This window comes from Schistocerca gregaria, chromosome 8 (assembly GCF_023897955.1).
Source record: "Schistocerca gregaria isolate iqSchGreg1 chromosome 8, iqSchGreg1.2, whole genome shotgun sequence".
Taxonomy (NCBI): domain Eukaryota; kingdom Metazoa; phylum Arthropoda; class Insecta; order Orthoptera; family Acrididae; genus Schistocerca; species Schistocerca gregaria.
The window spans coordinates 187,364,195-187,385,059 of NC_064927.1; the positions used below are offsets into that span (position 1 = coordinate 187,364,195).

The 20,865-nt window shown below is 37.8% G+C and overlaps 1 protein-coding gene across 2 annotated transcripts in view; it reads left to right on the forward strand.

Annotated features, from left to right (window-relative positions):
- Positions 1–20,865, forward strand: part of LOC126284027 (gastrula zinc finger protein XlCGF7.1-like) — a 137,889-nt gene that overhangs the window by 88,126 nt on the left and 28,898 nt on the right. For both annotated transcript variants that reach the window (XM_049982579.1, XM_049982580.1), the window contains one exon: positions 18,181–18,254. In XM_049982579.1, the coding sequence (XP_049838536.1) occupies positions 18,181–18,254 (74 nt within the window). The remainder of the gene's footprint in view (positions 1–18,180; positions 18,255–20,865) is intronic.

Here is a 20,865-nt window from a genome sequence, read left to right on the forward strand (position 1 = left end):
TGATTAGAAACCCACACAACTAGTTTTGCAACATTTTAGTTGCATCTTCTGGTGTATGTCTGTACACAGAATTTTATAAATTAATGCTTTGATAATGGGGAAATAAAGTTATCTGAGATATCTTAAATTACTGAATGAATAGACTTAAACAAGGAAGAAAATGTTACTCATAGAGTTAGGAAACTAGGTATGGATCACATATGCTCCAAAAAGAATGGGCCTATACATACAGGGTGTACATAAAGTCAGGGTAAACTTCAGTGATTTATTGCACAAGAACTAAACATTGTTTAGATGTCATACATGTTGCATTTTGAAGAGAAACTCTGAAAGTTTTCTTACAAGCATTCAATATGCGAACCACTGATTTCTTTGCACTCCTTATGAATGTCTCTCGTATGTGCTCCACATTCACTTCACTCACACTTGGACACCTGCTCCTCTTTGCCAAGCACAAGCAACCTGTTGTAATGAATTTGTTGTGCCAGTGGTAACTGGCCTTCCTTGTTGGTGGCTTCTTACCGTACTTGGTTCTAAACATCCATTGAACTGCTGTAGCACACTTGTTTTTGTCAAACTCCAACACATGGAAAGCTCGCTCTGCACTGGAACTCACTATGTTTCTGACTAGTGCTGAATATTGGCAAATTACCAAACTATGCTGTAGCGGTATACATGGAAAAAAAACTTTCAGGGTTTCTCTTCAAAATGACATATATATGATATCTGCACTGTGTTTGGTTTTTGTGCAATAAATAATTGAAAGTGTTCTTGGACTTTATGTACACCCTGTATTTAATAAAATAAGGTTTGTAATTTAAATCCAAAAGAAGGTTACTTACAACTGCTATGCCATATGGTATAGGAAATTGTTACAGAATGGCGATGTCGCAAAGTAACAATTGTCATGGCTAGGCAAGGTTCTCAGCTCTCGTCGATTGATAAAAACCATCATCAGTGAGGAATGTCCAGTATAAAAAATGAAAGAATACAATTAGGAATCAGGAACTGATCCTTTTTTTAAAAATTGAAGCAGTAATTAAAAGGAAAAAGAGGTAGGGACAATCCCCATGTAACATGAAACAACTGCCAAAAACGGGACTGACCTGTGTTGAAAATCATGAACAGTTGTCGTTTGACTGACTAAAATATGTTCCTGATAACCTGTGTCAAGTGAAGACAATGCCGAAACTTCCTTGCAGATTAAAACTGTGTGCCGGACCGAGACTCGAACTCGGGACCTTTGCCTTTGGTGGGCAAGAGCTCCACCAATTGAGCTACCCAAACATGACTCACGCCCTGTCCTCACAGCTTTACCTCTGCCAGTACCTCGTCTCCTACCTTCCAAACTTTACAGAAGCTCTCCTACGAACCTTGAAGAACTATCACTCCTGAAAGAAAGGATATTTCGGACACATGGCTTAGCCAAAGCCTCGGGGATATTTCCAGAATGAGATTTTCACTCTGCAGCGGAGTGTGCAGTCCGGCACACAATTTTAATCTGCCAGGAAGTTTCATATCAGCGCACACTCTGCTGCAGGGTGCAAATCTCATTCTGGAAACATCCCCGAGGCTTTGGCAATATCCTTTCTTTCTGGAGCACTAGTTCTGCAAGTTTCACAGGAGGTCTTCTGTAAAGTTTGGAAGGCAGGAGACGAGGTGCTGGGAGAAGTAAAGCTGTGAGGATGGGGTGTGAGTTGTGCTTGGGTAGCTCAGTTGGTAAAGCACTTGCCCATGAAAGGGAAAGGTCCCGAGTTCGAGTTTCAGTCCGGCACACAGTTTTAATCTGCCAGGAAGTTTCATATCAGCACACACTCCACTGCAGAGTGAAAATCTCATTCTGGAAAGAGAATGTCCCTTGTAAATGTTCTCCAGGAAAGTATTGGGTTCTGGAATGATTGAAGAATAAAAGTTAGTGATGAAAACTAATAAAATTAATGTACTGAAATACATTGAAAAATTATTTTTAACATTTTTTGGGGGCCACCAGAGATCGAAAGGAAGAAGCTTATGCTGACTGTCTAACTTACTGAAAAGTGACTCGCTGATGTGTGTGTTTGTTACCAATATAATAGTAAACATAGCAGCTAACAAAACAAGCTACGAGGCAGCCTATGGGTTGTCGGATCGTGTGTTGTTGCTGCCGTCCAGATACTGAGACATTTAAGCAAATCAACTGACGTCAACATGGAAGATAAGAGAAGTGTGCTGCTAGTATTCTGCTGAGGAATTGCAGTCACCATGTGGACTGCAAGACTCGGCTCTCTGTATTACGTAAAAATTGAACCTAGGTGATACCAATACAATAATTTTCCCCTTATTAACATTATGATATTAGTATGACCGATGTTCAATTTTTATGTAATACAGAATTGAACCTGGGTGATACTAATATAATAGTTTTCGCCTTACTAACATTACTGTATTAGTATCATCCAGCCTCAATTTTTATGTAATACAGAGGGTTAAGTTTAATAGTTCATGAATAAAACCTATACAATAATAAATGCTCATGCCCTAACAAATGAAAAAAAAGTGTAACAAAAACAAAGGAAGAGGTAGATAAATTTTGGAACCTTGTAGAACAAACTGTGAACAGAGTAAATAAAAAGAATGTAAAAATCTTATTGGGAGATTTCAGTGCTCAGTTGGGAAAAGAAAGGAAATGTAAAGATATAATTGGAAAATGGAGTCCACATAAATTTATGAACAAAAATGGCCAAAGACTTGTAGAACTCTGCAGAGACCACAACCTTATATCTAAATCAACATACTTTAAGAGGAAGCCAAGTAAACTTAAAACATGGAAACATCCAGACTGGAGGAAGGGGGAGTGGCAGCTAGACCATGTCTGTATGGACAAAAATTTTCATAAGGAGATTCACAATGTTAAAGTACTGAGAGGAGTAGACACAGGCTCAGACCATTATATAGTTAAAATTAAAACCAAATTCACTCTGTTAAAGAAGAGGACTGGAAAAACTAATAAAATAAAAAGGTGGTTTGACCCACATCAGCTAATTAAAAATAATAAATGCCAACAAATAACACAAACCATCAAATTAATGGATGATCTAGAACAACTAGTGCTAATCTTAAAAAAGAAGTAGAGAATCTAGCTCCCTTGAACCCATGAAGGAAACATGCATGGTGGACATCAGAATGTGACAAATTCCATGAAGATAGACACCAAGCGTGGTTAAAGTTTCAAACACATAAAACTGAAGAAAATGCCATCCATCTAAAAAATTAAAGAAAAAAATTCACACAAAATAGTAGAAGAATCAAGAGAGGATTCCATAAAGATATTATAAACTCTGTAGAAGGTAATTATCGTAAAACCAATGCCAGGAACTACTATAAAATTTTTGGGAAACAACTACAACAATATTTGGCCCCTACACTAATACTGGAAGATGATGGAAGAATGACATACAGTAACAAGGAAAATGCTGAAATTATGGCAAAAGCATTTAAGAAACTTCTGAATTGCGAGGAACCCAAAGAAGCCTTACAAATAGACATAAGTACCCCAATAAAAACCAAACCTAACAAACTAGACACTCCAACTTTCCAAGAAGTACAAAAATTCTTAAAGAACAAAAAAATTATAAGGCATGTGGAGAAGATCAGGTTTTTGTTGAAATGTAGAAATATGCAAGTGACACAGTCAAGACCTCCTTACACATGGCTCTAACAAAAATTTGGGTAACAGAACGATTCCCCGAACATTGGACCACAGCTATCATCCACCCACTACACAAAAAAGGAGATAAGAGCAACCCAGACAACTACAGAGGAATCTCTCTCCTAGATTGCACATACAAAATTCTATCCAAGATCCTATATGAAAGAATCAAGGACCAATTAGAACAGGAGTTAGGGGAATATCAGGGAGGTTTCAGACCACAGAGAAGCTGTGCAGAGCAGATAATTAGTTTAAAATTGATTATGGCATACTACAAGAAACGGAACAAATCTCTGGCAATAACATTTGTAGATTTTAAGAAGGCATATGACTGTCTCCACAGACCTTCAGTATTAAAAATTTTAAGAAATCTAGGACTCCATCCAAAACTAATTAAAATAATACAACTCACTCTAACCGACACCAAATCAAAAGTGAAGTTTAGAGGAGAAATTTCAGAACCATTCCTCATAAAAACAGGCTTAAGACAAGGTGACTGCCTATCACCATTACTGTTCAACTGTGCACTGGAATACATGGTGAGAGTATGGTGCAAGGACAATCCAAAGATGATAAGAATTGGAAGTGCAAAAGATGATATTAGCTTAAACTGCTTCGGATTCGCTAATGATCTTGCTCTCCTAGCCAACACCATTCAAGAAGTCGGGCAACAAATGAAATCACTACAAGAAATAGCAGAGAAAGTAGGCCTTAGAATATAATTTGAAAAAACCGAGATTATGCTAACTGATCCACCACTTGCAAACAAAATTACAAAAGGAGAACAGGAAATCAAAATTGTTGATAAATTTAAATATTTAGCCGAAATAATACCATACAATCTAAATGAGAAGCCATCATGGCAGAATAGAATAAAAAAACTGAAATACACAAATTACATTACCAAAACTACATACAACAAAAAAGCCCAACCAAAGGTGCAAAATTAAAACACTATAAAACAGTTTTGAAGATAGTTTCAGCTGCTTTCATACATGGCTACACTCCATACAAATACTTTCAGAAATGACTTCCTGACACTTAAATCTATACTCTATGTTAAAAAATTTCTCTTCTTCAGAAACGCTTTCCTTGCCATTGCCAGTCTACATTTGATATCCTCTCTACTTCGACCATCATCAGTTATTTTGCTCCCCAAATAGCAAAACTCATTTCCTAATCTAATTCTCTCAGAAACACCCGACTTTATAATTTGACTACATTCCATTATCCTCGTTTTACTTTTGTTGATGTTCATCTTATATCCTCCTTTCAAGACACTATCCATTCTGTTCAACTGCTCTTCCAAGTCCCTTGCTGTCTCTGACAGAATTACGATGTCATCGGTGAACCTCAAAGTTTTTATTTCTTCTCCATGGACCTTAATACCTACTCCGAATTTTTCTTTTGTTTCCTTCACTGCCTGCTCAATATACAGATTGAATAACATCGGGGAGAGACTACAACCCTGTCTCACTCCCTTCCCAACCACTACCTCCCTTTCATGTCCCTCGACTCTAATAACTGCCTTCTGGTTTCTATACAAATTGTAAATAGCCTTTCGCTCCCTGTATTTTACCCCTGCCGCTTTCAGAATTTGAAAGAGAGTATTCCAGTCAACATTGTCAAAAGCTTTCTCTAAGTCTACAAATGCTAGAAACGTAGGTTTGCCTTTCCTTAATCTAGCTTCTAAGATAAGTCGTAGGGTCAGTATTGCCTCATGTGTTCCAACATTTCTACAGAATCCAAACTGATCCTCCCCGAGGTCGGCATCTACTAGTTTTTTCATTTGTCTGTAAAGAATTTGCATTAGTATTTTGCAGCTGTGACCTATTAAACTGACAGTTCGGTAATTTTCACATCTGTCAACACCTGCTTTCTTTGGGATTGGAATTATTATATTCTTCTTGAAGTCTGAGAGTATTTCGCCTGTCTCATACATCTTGGGCAGAAAGAAGAGCAAAACACCTTTCATATAAGAATAAACTCTAATAATTATATTACCTAAATATCGTATTAAGTTATTGTTGACCCAAATTGTATCCCTGTGTAACAACTTGTTTACAGCTTTGCATTTTTGACTAGAGTGGTCCAATGAAGACCATAAAATAAATAATAACAGAATAATAATAAATTCATGTGGTGACTACAAATCCTCAACAGAGCACTGGGAAAATTCCATATCAAAATGACACAGAAGACCAAAGAAGTAATCCCACAGAAAAAGAATTTTAGACATCCTGGTGATATTCAGAATGTGAAAATGTGCTGGAAGAATGCAAAGAACCTTAGCCTAAGTATAACAGCAGAAAAAAACACTTACCTGAAATTGGGAAACAAGTGATTAAAACCATCAGACACACCAAGAGATAATACATGAAGGAACAACCATTGAACAAAATTTTCGCAGCTACAACATGTAAGATTTCTAAAGGACTTTTGCAGGAATAGAGGATTTATCCACAAATTGTTTTTTTTCTTTTTCTTTTTTTTCCAGAAAATTCCATGATCAGTTGGGAACTGATGCAGTGTTTTTCTGAAAGGGAACTTCTCAACTGTCCCAAACTGCAACCCCCTGCACTGTGCCCCCCCCCCGCCCCTCCCCGTCCCCCGTCCCCTCCTTCCAGATGCCATAAGTGAATCTCCACTTACAGCCACACCAAATCACCACCACCCTCACAAGCAGATATGCACAGGCATATGCTCAAACTCAAATACAACAGAGCTTCAGGAGAAGATGGTATCACTCAAAAACTGCTGAAAAATCTTGGACAAAATTCCCTCAAAGAACTTACACAAATAATGACAGAGATTTGGCAGACAGAAAAACTTCATGTAGACAGGAAATACATCCTCATTAAATTTAAAAACAAAATTAAAACAGAAAGCACTCAGGAACAGCCTGATCATATGCTCCTCTGTGAATTTCAAGAAGGGTATTGTGGCGGCATGGTTTGTTGCCCTACAGAGAATGCTCACTTGCCCTTGGTATCTCCCTCTGCAGTACACAGGCCAGCGCTAGTCAGACCTACAAAGTTCCTGAATTAAAAAAAAAAATCTGTAAGAATATTAGATACACTGCATTTGTCAACAGGGTGTAAGATAAATAAAGTTCCAGGTCTAACTGAACTATCAAATAAGCAAAAGTCATTGATTGTAATCTCCGATAAATTCTACATCTAAATCTACATTTATACTCCACAAGCCGCCCAACGGTGTGTGGCAGAGGGCACTTTACGTACCACTGTCATTACCTCCCTTTTCTGTTCCAGTCGCGTATGGTTCGCGGGAAGAACGACTCTCTGAAAGCCTCCGTGCACGCTCGAATCTCTCTAATTTTACATTCGTGATCTCCTCAGGAGGTATAAGTAGGGGCAAGCAATATATTTGATACCTCATCCAGAAATGCACCCTCTCGAAACCTGGACAGCAACCCACACCGCGATGCAGAGTGCCTCTCTTGCAGAGTCTGCCACTTGAGTTTGCTAAACGTCTCCGTAACGCTATCACGGTTACCAAATGACCCTGTGATGAAACGCGCCGCTCTTCTTTGGATCTTCTCTATCTCTTCCGTCAACCCGATCTGGTACGGATCCCACACTGATGAGCAATACTCAAGTATAGGTTGAACAAGTGTTTTGTAAGCCACCTCCTTTTTTGATGGACTACATTTTCTAAGGACTGTCCCAATGAATCTCAACCTGGTACGCGCCTTACCAACAATTAATTTTATGTGATAATTCCACTTCAAATCATTCTGTACCCATACTCCCAGATATTTTACAGAAGTAACTGCTACCAGTGTTTGTTCTGCTATCATATAATCATACAATAAAGGATCCTTCTTTCTATGTATTCGCAATACATTACATTTATCTATGTTAAGGGTCAGTTGGCACTCCCTGCACCAAGTGCCTATCCGCTGCAGATCTTCCTGCATTTCGCTACAATTTTCTAATGCTGCAACTTCTCTGTGTACTACAGTATCATCCGCGAAAAGCTGCATGGAACTTCCAACACTATCTACTAGGTCATTTATATATGTTGTGAAAAGCAATGGTCCCATAACACTCCCCTGTGGCACGCCAGATGTTACCTTAACATCTGTAGACGTCTCTCCATTGATAACAACATGCTGTGTTCTGTTTGCCAATTTCTGGTACAAATTTGTACCACCAAATCCACATAGTTCGTTGTTTTTGACATAATTAATGAAACCAAACAATCTGTACTAAATCATTCAAAATTACAGCACAATCACTCACTAGCAGCTAGTTTAATGTTTTCACCCTGACTTGACACCAAAAATACAAATGGATTTTTTATGGTTGAAATCCTTGCACAGTATACTTTGGAAATGTTCACTTCAGAATACCAGTTCTCCATTGTAATTGAACAGCACATCATGCAGAATTTCTTATTTGAAACAGAAGAATCTGTCATTTACTTAATCATAATTTGTGTTCATTCTTAAACACTTTCTGATACATTTCAATTGCCTTATTTCATGATTATTCATAATTAATACATTTTTTGAAGCTCAGTACACATCTGAATACCATGAAGGATAGTAACTCACTCCTCAAGATTCAGATCACACTCCTGCTCACAGTCTTAATGGCCACAAAATATCTTGCTTCTGATTGGCCAAGTCCCAGCGTAACCAATCATCTTTTGATTTAGATCCATACAATCCCATATTTTGTGCCTTGAGTTTATGTCATTCCAAAGTTACTTAAGACAAAATTAATGATGATGTAAATAAAATAGAAAGAAACTTCCACATGGGAAAAATATATTAAAAACAAAGATTCCAAGACTTACCAAGCGGGAAAGCGCCGGCAGACAGGCACATGAACAAAACACACAAACACACACGCCAGGATGGATATATGTGTGTGCGAGTGTACACCTGTCCTTTTTTTCCCCTAAGGGAAGTCTTTCCGCTCCCGGGATTGGAATGTCTCCTTACCCTCTCCCTTAAAACCCACATCCTTTCATCTTTCCTTTTCCTTCCCTCTTTCCTGACGAAGCAGCCGCAGGTTGCGAAAGCTCGAAATTCTGTGTGTGTGTTTGTGTGTTATTTATTGTGCCTATCTACCGGCGCTTTCCCGCTTGGTAAGTCTTGGAATCTTTGTTTTTAATATATTAAGACAAAATTATTTAATCATGAGTTCCAGAAAAATGAATAAAAGCAAACTAATCTTGTCACCAACTGTCTCAAGGATTGAACTAGCTATTGTGATTCCAAAATACTTTTGACATTCTATTTCACAAATCACAACTTTCCTTTTGTACATGACTTACAACACAATACAAATCCATGTTCCCATGGTTTAATCCACTCAGTTGCAAAGATTCTTACATCACATAATACCACATTTATTATCCCACTCACTCAGGCAATTAAACAAATGAAATTCACAGTAGTTAACAGAAATCATAATGTCACTAAAACATACAATTATTACATACGATTAAGTTGTTTTTCTATATTGTTGAAATACATTGTCGCACTTCTCCATTGACTTTTAGATAATGCATATGGGCTAGTTAGAAAGTGACCTGTGACAGATCAATTCATGGAGCACACAAATGCGTAACAGAAAACAGTTTTCACACTAGCTTTTGAGCATTCAAAAGCTAGTGTGAGTGCTGTTTCCTGTTACATGTTTCTGCAGTTGATGCATTGATTCTCTATAGGCAAGTGGTTGCCTTTCCTGTATTTTATATATTGCTCCCTGCAGGAATTTCCATTACTGTTAGAAAGTTACTCATTTATGGAAGTTCTAAATTCTGTGTATTTTATGACTTTGTGTGCATGTCTTGAAAAGTACTGTATATAGGGCTCATTGCATGTATGCTGCTAGCTATCAGTTGATTCTATGAGGGCCATTTTTAAAGTAAGAACCAATTTTCAATGGAGTAAGAGAAATTTTATTATTGAATGTAAATTGATCAGAAACTACATTATTTACATTTTTTCACTTTCTAACATAGTCATCATGAACATTTAAAAATTTGTAAAGTTGTGGCACCAGCTTTTGGATCTCGGCTTCAGTGACCTCTGCCATCTGACCTTTAATCCAGTTGGTAACAGCATTTTTCAGCATATCATCATTTCCCAAACACTTTCAACCAAGAAATTCCTTTAGTTTTGAAAACAGATGAAAGTGTGATGGTGCTAAGTCAGCACTGTATGGTGGATGATCTGGTAGTTCCCAGTGAAACTTGTCCAGTTGTGTCTTTGTTCTTGCCGCTACATGAGACTGAGTATTGTCATGAAGCAGAATGCTGTTGCTAGAGAGCAGCCCCATCAGCGATTTTGTGTAGTGCGCCTAAGCTTTTATAATGACTTACCAAATGGGAAAGTGCTGGTAGATAGACACAATTTCAAGCTTTCACAACCAATGGTTGCTTTGTCAGGAAAGAGGGAAGGAGAGGGAAAGACGAAAGGATGTGGGTTTTAAGGGAGAGGGTAAGGAGTCATTCTATATCCCGGGAGTAGAAAGACTTACCTTAGGGGGAAAAAAGGACGGGTATACACTCGCACACGCACACACACCACACACATATATCCATCCACATATATACAGACGTGTGTGCGAGTGTATACTCATCCTTTTTTCTCCCTAAGGTAAGTCTTTCTGCTTCCGGGGTTGGAATGACTCCTTACCCTCTCCCTTAAAACCCACATCCTTTCGTCTTTCCCTCTCCTTCCCTCTTTCCTGACGAAGCAACCGTTGGTTGCCAAAACTTGAAATTTTGTGTGTGTGTTTCTGTGTCTTTATTGTGTCTATCTACCAGCGCTTTCCTGTTTGGTAAGTCATGGAATCTTTGTTTTTAATATATTTTACCCATGTGGAATGTTTCTTTCTATTTTATTTATAGGCTTCTATAATGTTTTACTGTACTTATCAGCATTTATTGTCATTCTGCTTGTTAAAAAGTCCAACAGAAGAATGCCTTTCCAGTCCCAATAAACTGTGGCCATTATTTCTGTGTTGAATGTCCTAGTTTGAATTTCTGTGGTTTCATTGGGGAGTTTGAATGATGCCACTCACTGGATTGACATTTATCCTCTGGAGTGAAGTACACAACCCATGTTTCATCACCAGTCACAGTGTTACGCAAGGACACCATCCTTGTGATACCACTCCAAAACAGACAAAGAATGTGCCATTTGCTTTTGTTTTCTGTGTTTCTGTCAACATTTTCAGCAGCCATATTGCACATATCTTTTTGTAGTGAAGTTTTTCAGTAACAGTGTGAAAAACTACTGATTTTGTAACTTGTGGGAAATATCTGATGCAACTTGTCTATAGTGAACTGCCTGTTTTGGCAAATTTCCTCATCAGCATTTCATGTCAGGTCTTCATTCATGACAATAGGCCATCCGGATCATTCTTATCATGAACATTTGTCCTTCCTTCATTAAAAAGCCTACACAATTTACACACATTCACATATTTCCATCAGTCATTACAGGTCTACTATAAACTTCAACAATCTGCTGGAGAATTTCAGCAGGATGAACTTGTTTTGTATTTAAGAACCAAACAACCAAGCGCACATCACAATTGGTGGGATTATTGACTTGATGTGGCAACAAACGAAGCAATGTAAACCATAAAACCAACACTGGCAGAGATGTGAAACATAACTGCACCGAAGTAAGAGACTGGCCAAGAGTGGCTGACCATGAACAGATGCCACAAGACTGGATGCATGGACACAATGCGCTATCTGTTCTTAGTTTAAAAGTTATCCTCATATATGAGTGGTGTATCTGACTGTGGCATAGTATGATTCAATCGATCACCAGACCCTCTTTATCATCCTCAAAGAATGAGGACATGACCTGAAAACTGAAATCTCATCAAACATTCACCAACACACACCCAGAGTGAAATTCCTGGTTGAGGTGTTGGAACTGTTTCTAATAAAACCAGTATTCAACAGGATGACAAACTCTGTCCTATCCTCTGTAATCTGGTTCTGGGCAAAATCATCCAAGAGTTAGAAAAAAAAACTTTAAAGACAAAACTATTGGAAACCCATACAACTTGGAACACACAAAAATGACATCGAGATTTCTTGTCCAGCTTTTGCAGATGATCTACCAATACATACAGAAGAGGGGACAGCAATCAAACTGATAGAAACTCTCGACTGTGCTGGGTGAGTTACCTCCAAATATGTTTCCAAAAAATGAGGTACATGTGCTTAAAACATTGGACTCAAAAACTGATAACAAAATGTGGACAAATCAAGGGATTTCCGTACTTCAGGTAGTTAGGCTGAATCCTTGAACCTACGTGGTAGGATGGGGCGGGTGGATGTTACAGAAAATTCACATACAAAAATGTGGGAGTGGATACAGTAAAACCTACATCATCTACCAAAAAAGTACATAAATACACAGAAAACCAGGCACTAAAACTCAGGTATCAAGCATGAAGCCGCAAAATGCATACACCCCATGGTAAAAGTGATCTGGAATATATCCTCAAAGCAGACTGCAGAAGTCTAAGAACTCAGAGTATTGAAGCAACTTAAATAACTTAATAAAAGCAAGTCTTCCTCTCCAGATTGTATACTAATTAGATTCATTTCAGAGTAAACTGATGCAATAGCTCCTTACTTAACTATCATATGCAACCATGCACTCGATGAAAGATCTGTACCGAAAGACTGGAAAGTTGCATAGGTCACACTAATATTCAAGGAAGATAGTAGGAATAATCCACTAAATTACAAGCCCATATCATTAATGTTTACATGCAGCAGGATTTTGGAACATATATTGTGTTCAAACAGTAAGAATTACCTCGAAGAAAATGGTCTATTGGTAAACAGTCAACATGGATTTAGAAAACATCATTCTTGTGAAACACAACTAGCTCTTTACACACACACAGTGTTGAGTGCTATTGACTAGGGATTTCAAACTGATTCTGTATGTCTAGATTTCCAGAAGGCTTTTGACACTGTACCACACAAGTGGCTTGTAGTGAAATTGCATGCTTGTGGAATATTGTTATGTAACTGGATATGTGATTTCCTGCCAGAGGGTCACAGTTCATGGAAAGTTATTGAGTAAAACAAATGTGATATCTGGCGTTCCCCAAGGTAGTGTTACAGGCTCTTTGCTGTGCCTTATCTATATAAACAATTTAGGAGACAATCTGAGCAGCTGTATGGTGTGTTTGCAGATGATGATGTCATTTATTGTCTAGTAAAGTCATCTTAAGACCAAAACAATTTAGAAAAGATATCTGTATGGTGTGAAAATTGATGGTTGACCCTAAATAATGAGAAGTGTGAGGATATCACGTGAGTGCTAAAAGGAAACCATTAAACTTCTGTTACATGATAAATCAGTCAAATCTAAAGACTGTAAATTCAACTAAATACCTAGGAATTACAGTGTCAAACAATTTAAATTGGAAGGAACACACAGAAAATGTTGTGGGGGAAAGCTAACCAAAGACTGCATTTTATTGGCAGGACACACAGAAAATGTAACAGATCTACTAAAGACACTGCCTACCCTTTGCTTGTGTCCTCTTTTGGAGTACTGCTGCTTGGTCAGGAATCTGTATCAGGTAGGTTTAGCAGAGTACATTGAGAATTTTCAATGAACAGCGGCACCTTTTGTATTATCACGAAATAGGGGAGAGAGTGTTACTGACACAATACAGAATTTGCGATGGACATCATTAAAACAAAGGTGTTTTTCACTGCGGCGGGATCTCCTCACGAAATTTCAATCACCAAATTTCTCATCTGAATATGAAAATATTTTGTTGACCCTGACCTACATAGGGAGAAACGATCATCATAATAAAACAAGGGAAATCAGAGCTTGCACAGAAAGATACAGGTGTTTATTTTTCTGCGGCCTGTTTGAGATTGGGATAATAGAGAATTATTGTGAAGCTGGTTTGATGATCCCTCTGCCAGGCACTTATGTGTGATTTGCAGAGTATCGAGGTAGATGTAGATACTCTGCCACAAAAGAACAGAAGATGGATGCAGACTATAGTTTTGAAAAACAATTGAAAAAGGGACAGAATCTTGTGACAAACTTCAAAAAATAAAAATAAAAATAATAAAAAGAAAAAAAATCAAATTTTATGTGCGCATTCACTGACTCCCAACAAGACATGTCCACAAAGCTGCAGTGTACATAGAACAACTCAAAACCATATCTTGGATCCAGCATGTCAAAAAGGATTTAGAAAAGGCTCATATTAGTTCATGAGACATTTTCAACAGTAACTCATACAGCCAAACATTATCAAATACTAAGTACTGCCAGAGAGAAAAGTCACAAAGTGGACTGAAAAAAGAGAGAGACCTCTGAGGAAAAAATGTGAGACTTACTCGAACACTCCAAAAATTGAATGGAATGTAATAAATTAGTGCAATCTGATAGTTTCATGTAATTAATTAATTAATCAGTCAATATTCATCCCTCCCTTTCTCCATTTATCCTACCTCTCCCCCCCCCCCCCTACCCCCCCTCCAATACCCTTCTTGTCCTGTACATTATTTACTGATTTACTGCTTTGTCGAGTTCCTGTAACCCTAGTATCTCCTTTCTTTATTAATTTTATTTTTACCAATATACGTGGCTTATGGAGGACTAACAATGACTAGGAAAATTTTAGTAATGCATGTGTCTGGCATTAGGTGCTTCATTCTTCTTTAGAATCTGTTCTTTGCTGTAAGTGTCATAAAACATTTCTCATTTTCAGAATGTTGTTGACAGTAGTACAACCTTCAAAATAATAATTTTCCATTTGTAATCTATAGTAGCTGAGTACTCAGTGTTGTCTGGATATGTATTTATTCCAATCTTCTGTTAGTGCATCTAATTTTCCTCACTTTTTCTATCAATCTCCACCACACCTCTCTGTCCATCGCCATCTCTCTCTCTCTCTCTCTCTCTCTCTCTCTCTCTCTCTCTCTCTCTCTCTCTCTCTCTCTCTCTCTCTCTCAATCTGTGCCTCCCCCCTCTAATTCCATCTCCTCCTCCTTTCTTTTTCAATCCCCTGCTCTCCCCTCTCTCTGTCCATCTCTTCCTCTTTCCTCTTTTTGTCCATATCCTCCCCTTACCTTTCCCTGACCATTTCCTCCTTCCCCTCTGTCTGTCTCTCTCCTCTTCCCACATCTCTCTATCTGTCCCTTTCTCCTCCCGTCTCTGAATATCTCTCCTCTTTCATGTCTCTGTCCATTTCCCCCTCCTTTGTCTCTTTGTCCATTTCATCCTCCACCCATCTCTCCCCATTTTCCTCATTCTCCCTCAATGCCTGTCCATCCCCTTAGCCTATCTTCTGTCTCCATTTTATCGCACTTGACCCAGTAATAGGCAGGTGATTCTTACCTCTGAAGTACTTCTTTCCATGTTGGAACTAATATGTGTACCTAATTCAATTGAAATTGTGCCTAGGGTTTAGGATAAACATTTTACTGATGCATTTGCTCTCATATGTGCATGTCAAATACATTTCACATATATTTAACATATTTTGCACATATTTATACACATGCCTCACCTGTGTGTCTAGCTAACTTTATCTTGCAGTTTCATTTTCATGGAACTTAATGTTTATGATGTTGTATATCCTGAACTATATGCTGTACAATTTCACAGGTACATCCAGTGGTATATGTGCCTACTGTCTTTGAAACATGTTGTGAATGGAGTTAGTAGCAAGGCAGTAATAAAAAAAATTAAAACGTCATGCCTGATACAGCAGAGTCTCACCCATCTTGCTGTTTATGACATCACATCTCTTGAACTGTTTTGTGCAATGCTATATTTCTGTAGGTGCATTCAGTGGCAAATGCAAGAGTTCCAAATAGTCAGTAGCAACAAAGTAATAAATTCAAACATCTTCTAGTATGTGGTAGTTTCTCACACATTCAGTGTTTGACATTGTATCTCCTGAACTAAGAGTAAAATGGTGTAATTTTTCTGGTACATTCAGTGGTATATATCAATACAGGTTGCAAAAGTGCCATGGATGCAGTTAGTAGTAAAGAAGTAATAAATTAAAACATTGTGCTACATGAGATAGTTTTCATGCAAGAACAATGAAAATGTGGTAAGTGACAAACTTTCCTTCTTTTATTATTTACTTTTTCTTTATTTTTTTTTGGGGGGGGGGGGTCTCATCCCCAAGAAAAAGTTTCATAAAGGCCTGAAAGTGTGTGTTAAATTTGTTGCAAGTCTCAGGTGTTCTCGCATCATGGGCAACACTGCTTTCCCACCCTCGTCCCTACACCAGCCTCTTTCGTAGGTGAGTGTTTCACAACCCCACAGTGATTCTTTCCAGACACTAAATGATGTGTGTACCAAGTTTGGTTGAAATTGGTCCAGTGGTTTGGGAGATGTGGAACATACATACATCCATTTTTATAATTTATATGGATTTATTCGATGTGTGGATTTTTTATCAGCAACAAGTAGATAGTATCGAATTTATGGTCGCCTTTCTCATGTCAGTCTTCATGTAAATTCTTTTGTTTGTGTTTGTATAAGATACCAGTAGCATCTGCTATTTCTCTCAGATTTAACTGATGCCTTATTGTCACAGTCTGGTGGATGTCATTGATAAAGTACAAAATTTTGGTCTTATTGGTCTTCCTGACAGTTAATGTCCATATATTCTCATTCCACCTCATTTGAACTCAAACTGAATTCCTAATGCAGTGTACATGATTTATGATGGCACCATTATACAATACCTCCTTCTCTTCCTGTCTGTTTTCTTTCTGCAAAGATTGTGTGACGAAAATATCAGGGGCATAGGCAAGAGAAAGAAAAGTGGCATTCTTAGGATCGGAGCGTGGAATGTCAGACTCCTTAATTGGACAGGTAGGTTAGAAAATTTAAAAAGGTAAAGGGATAAGTTAAAGTTAGATATAGTTGTAATTAGTGTAGTTTGGTGGCAGGAAGAACAAGACTTCTGGTCAGGTGAATACAAGGTTATAAGTACAAAATCAAATAGGGGTAATGCAGGAGTAGGTTTAATAATGAATAGGAATGCATGTAAGCTACTACAAATAGCATAGTGAATGCATTATTGTGGCCAAGATAGATATGAAGCCCATGCTTACTACAGTAGTACAAGTAACTCTGCAGATGATGAAGAAATTGATGAAATGTATGATGAGATAAAATAAATTATTCAGGTAGTGAAGGAAGACGAAAATTTAGTAGTCATGGGTGACTGACATTCGACAGTAGGAAAAGGAAGAAAAGGAAACATATTAGGTGAATATGGATTATGGCTAAGAAATGAAAGAGGAAGCCGCCTGCTAGAATTTTGCACAGAGCATAACTTAATCATAGCTAACACTTGGTTCAAGAATCATGAAAGAAGGTTGTATACATGGAAGAACCCTGGAGGTACTAAAAGGTTTCAGATAGATTATATAATGGTAAGACAGAGATTTAAGAACAAGATTTTAAATTGTAAGACATTTCCAGGGGCAGATGTGGACTCTGACCACAATCTTTTGGTTATGAACTGTAGATTAAAACTGAAGAAACTGCAAACAGGTGGGAATTTAAGGAGATGGGACCTGGATAAACTGAAAGAACCAGAAGTTGTACAGGGTTTCAGGGAGAGCATAAGGGGACAATTGACAGGAATGGGGGAAAGAAATACAGTAGAAGAAGAATGCCAGAATGAGATTTTCACTCTGCAGCGGAGTGTGCACTGATATGAAACTTCCTGGCTGATTAAAACTGTGTGCCCGACCGAGACTCGAACTCGGGACCTTTGCCTTTCGTGGGCAAGTGCTCTACCATCTGAGCTACCAAAGCATGACTCACACCCAGTCCTCACAGCTTTACTTCTGCCAGTATCTAGTCTCCTACCTTCCAAACTTTACAGAAGCTCTCCTGCGAACCTTGCGGAACAAGCTCTCCTGCGAACCTTGCGGAACTAGCACTCCTGAAAGAAAGGATACTATGGAGACATGGCTTAGCCACAGCCTGGGGGATGTTTCCAGAATGAGATTTTCACTCTGCAGTGGAGTGTGTGCTGATGTGAAACTTCCTTGCAGATTAAAACTGTGTGCCCGATCGAGACTCGAACTCAGCACCTTTGCCTTTTGCGGGCAAGTGCTCTAGCATCTGAGTTACTGAAGCACGACTCACGCCCGGTCCTCACAGCTTTCATATCAGCGCCTGCGCTGTTGTGCTTAGCGGGGTGCGCTATAGTGGGAAAGGTCTGTATGCGCTGACTACGCGGAACTATGTACACAACAATAGCTATCCATATCAGGTGAAGGACTAAAGGTCAGAGCAATGTGAAGGAAATTGAACTTTTCAGTTCACCACTTTAATGTAGGTGTATCACATGTATTTAATCATAATTCATTTTTCATGCTGTGCATTAGCTGTACCACTGTTTTGGACATAAATCTTTACAAAACAATGAAAGTATTTTCTGTTCTCATTTTTTCCCCAGGAATCTTCTTGATGAAATTGCCGCACTTGCACAAATAAGCGAAGAGGAGATAGAAAGTTTGGCATCAGGTGCAGGTAAGTGATGCTTAGTAGACAGTCAGAAAATTAATTCATTTAAAGAAAAAGTAAAATATCAAATAAAAGGTCATGACAGTGGAGGAACGAGAGAAAAACGCTACTCTTTGTGCTCTTAGAATTATTTAGGATCTGTCAAGCTGCAGGAGAAAAAATAGAAGAAAGACGTAGATACAAGAGGATTATAAAGGAAAGGTGGTAGTGGTAGATACATTAAGTAGCAAACTGTCTATCATCACAAAGAGAATATGTTTATAAGACTGTGAATGATATGCAATTAGTGAACAGAAGCATGGCAACAGTTTGGATTTAGACAGAAGAACACATTTGCATCCCTTTGGAGTTGAAATGTGAATTTCATAGTCTGGTTGGTATGTCTTTTGGAATTTTAATCTTAAACTACTGATAAATGAATTATTGTGTCTGGTGTAATTAAACTGACTGTTTAGCCTTCTGATGTAGCTGGATTGATCTGTGATTATGACTGCCTTGTTATGGATTTGTATTTGGAGTACTGTGATATGAATTCATTATTGACTTTAGGATAGGTCCATAGAAAGCAGACGTTTGTTCCAAACAACAATTTCTGCAAAAGGGATTTCTGAAGAACATCTTTTTTACATTTTTCTTACCAAAAACATACAGACATTATCCACCGCAGCAAATACTGTGCCCTTACAGTATTTTCTGGGGTTTATGGATTTAATTTTACAACAATAAACAGAACATGCAGTGAAGCAGTGGGAGACAACTCACGAGACTGAATATTTAAGGTAAACACAAGAAATTACGGCAGTGTCTGGAAGAACTCATTTGGTTCCAGAGCAAGAATGTGATAAGCATTTTAATTTTGTATGTTAGACTGATGGGTGTCATTAATGCATCACATTGATTCAGAGACCAAAAGAAGAAATGAGTCAAGTTGAAGAGACTGCAGTGAAAATAGTGTGGTCATAAGTTAAATATAATCAATGGAAATATAAACGTCTGTTTTAGAACAAACAGGATAAAGAAATATGACATAGCAAAGCATGCATAAGGAAGCTCAAAAGTTAACAAGGTATTGTGTCTGCCTTTTTGGTAAACGGGAAGCAAAATAACAGTGTATTATCTTTAGCATTGCAGAAGCTCATGAACCTGTTTGAGCATCCTACGTGTTAGCAGGTGTAATGTTACTGAATGGAGCATACTTAATATTGTAAGAGTAAAATTTATGTCAATGAAATATCAGAAGCTAAAAAATTGTGTGACACTGCTGTCATTAGCATGACCACTTAAAATGAAGGACAGTGATTTCTAATCGAGTTGTGAACCATTGTGTAAACAAAACTACAATATAATGAGCAACTGGAGCATTTGATTTCAAAAAATGTGCACTCAGCTGCTGTGGAAATACTACAATATTCCAGTGCTTTAAGGAGAGGTAACATAACCACTCATGAGCAAGACCATGAATAGGGGTTAAGGTCAGAAGTTGTGACATTTGATATTTTAGAAACTTGATGAAGCTGATGCACATCTGATCAGCCAGGTGATGTAAAAGAACTTTCAGTTCCTACAGAATATTTTTCTTCCAATGACCCAAAAGAAAAGGAGGTGGCAGGATAGTCTTCTGATAGTTGTGGTTGTTCACGATGGATTCACTGGCCTCACATTTACAAATTTTTTTTTTTTTGAGTAAAAGTCGCACTTGATTTCCCAAGGACTTCATGTTTGCCTAATGCATTAATTACTGAGTTAGCCAAATGTTTGTGCAGCCCCTTCAAGTGAAATGCTTTAATTACTTCCTCAGTCTGTCTATACTTTGCATTATTTTAATATACTACTTACCACAAAATTTTGATTTTTATGTTCTTTGTTCTTTACAGGTAAATATCAAAAGCAGTGATGAAAGAATTGAAGAGAAAATTATTGTCAGATTAATTTTGTGTATGAATATGATAAGCAAATTCAGAGAAGATGGAAACAAAATTAGGGTAGTGATAACCCTGCAACAGATGTCTAATTAGAAATAAGAATTGAAAACTAAGACTACCTCAAATACCTCTACCTTGGAATGTCAGCTTTCACGAAATATGCCTGTTTGGTAAAGTGCAGATCACCAAACTGGAAGAAAAGACGAAAAGTTTAACTTTTTAATGTGTATTCAGCATTAACTACTAATTAATTAGAGTATTGTGCAGTATCTTCATCTGTAGTTGCTGTAAAAGTATTGACATCAAGAGAAACAGATTTTCCAGGAAGTAAAACTGAGACTGAGTAAAAGAGGAACATTAATTCTTTAAGATGGATTACGATCTATTACTGCCAACTATCCATAAAGGAGGAAGACCAGATTCACCCTAATAATGATCCTTCAGGAAGCAATAACGCAAATTTCTGCTTGTGACATGATCCTGTAGATTCTCAGGGATTATGCAGTGAAAATGACACTGTATGACTGGCAACTTGATTAGTCAGTTCTTCATTATTACTATTCTAATTTCTTAAAAGGTTACATCACAGTGAAAACTTTTGTCATTTCTGACAATAGGATGATATGGTTGAAATATCACTCCGTCACTTGCATTCACTGCTCCAGAACTGAAGCACACTGTCAAAGAATGCTTTT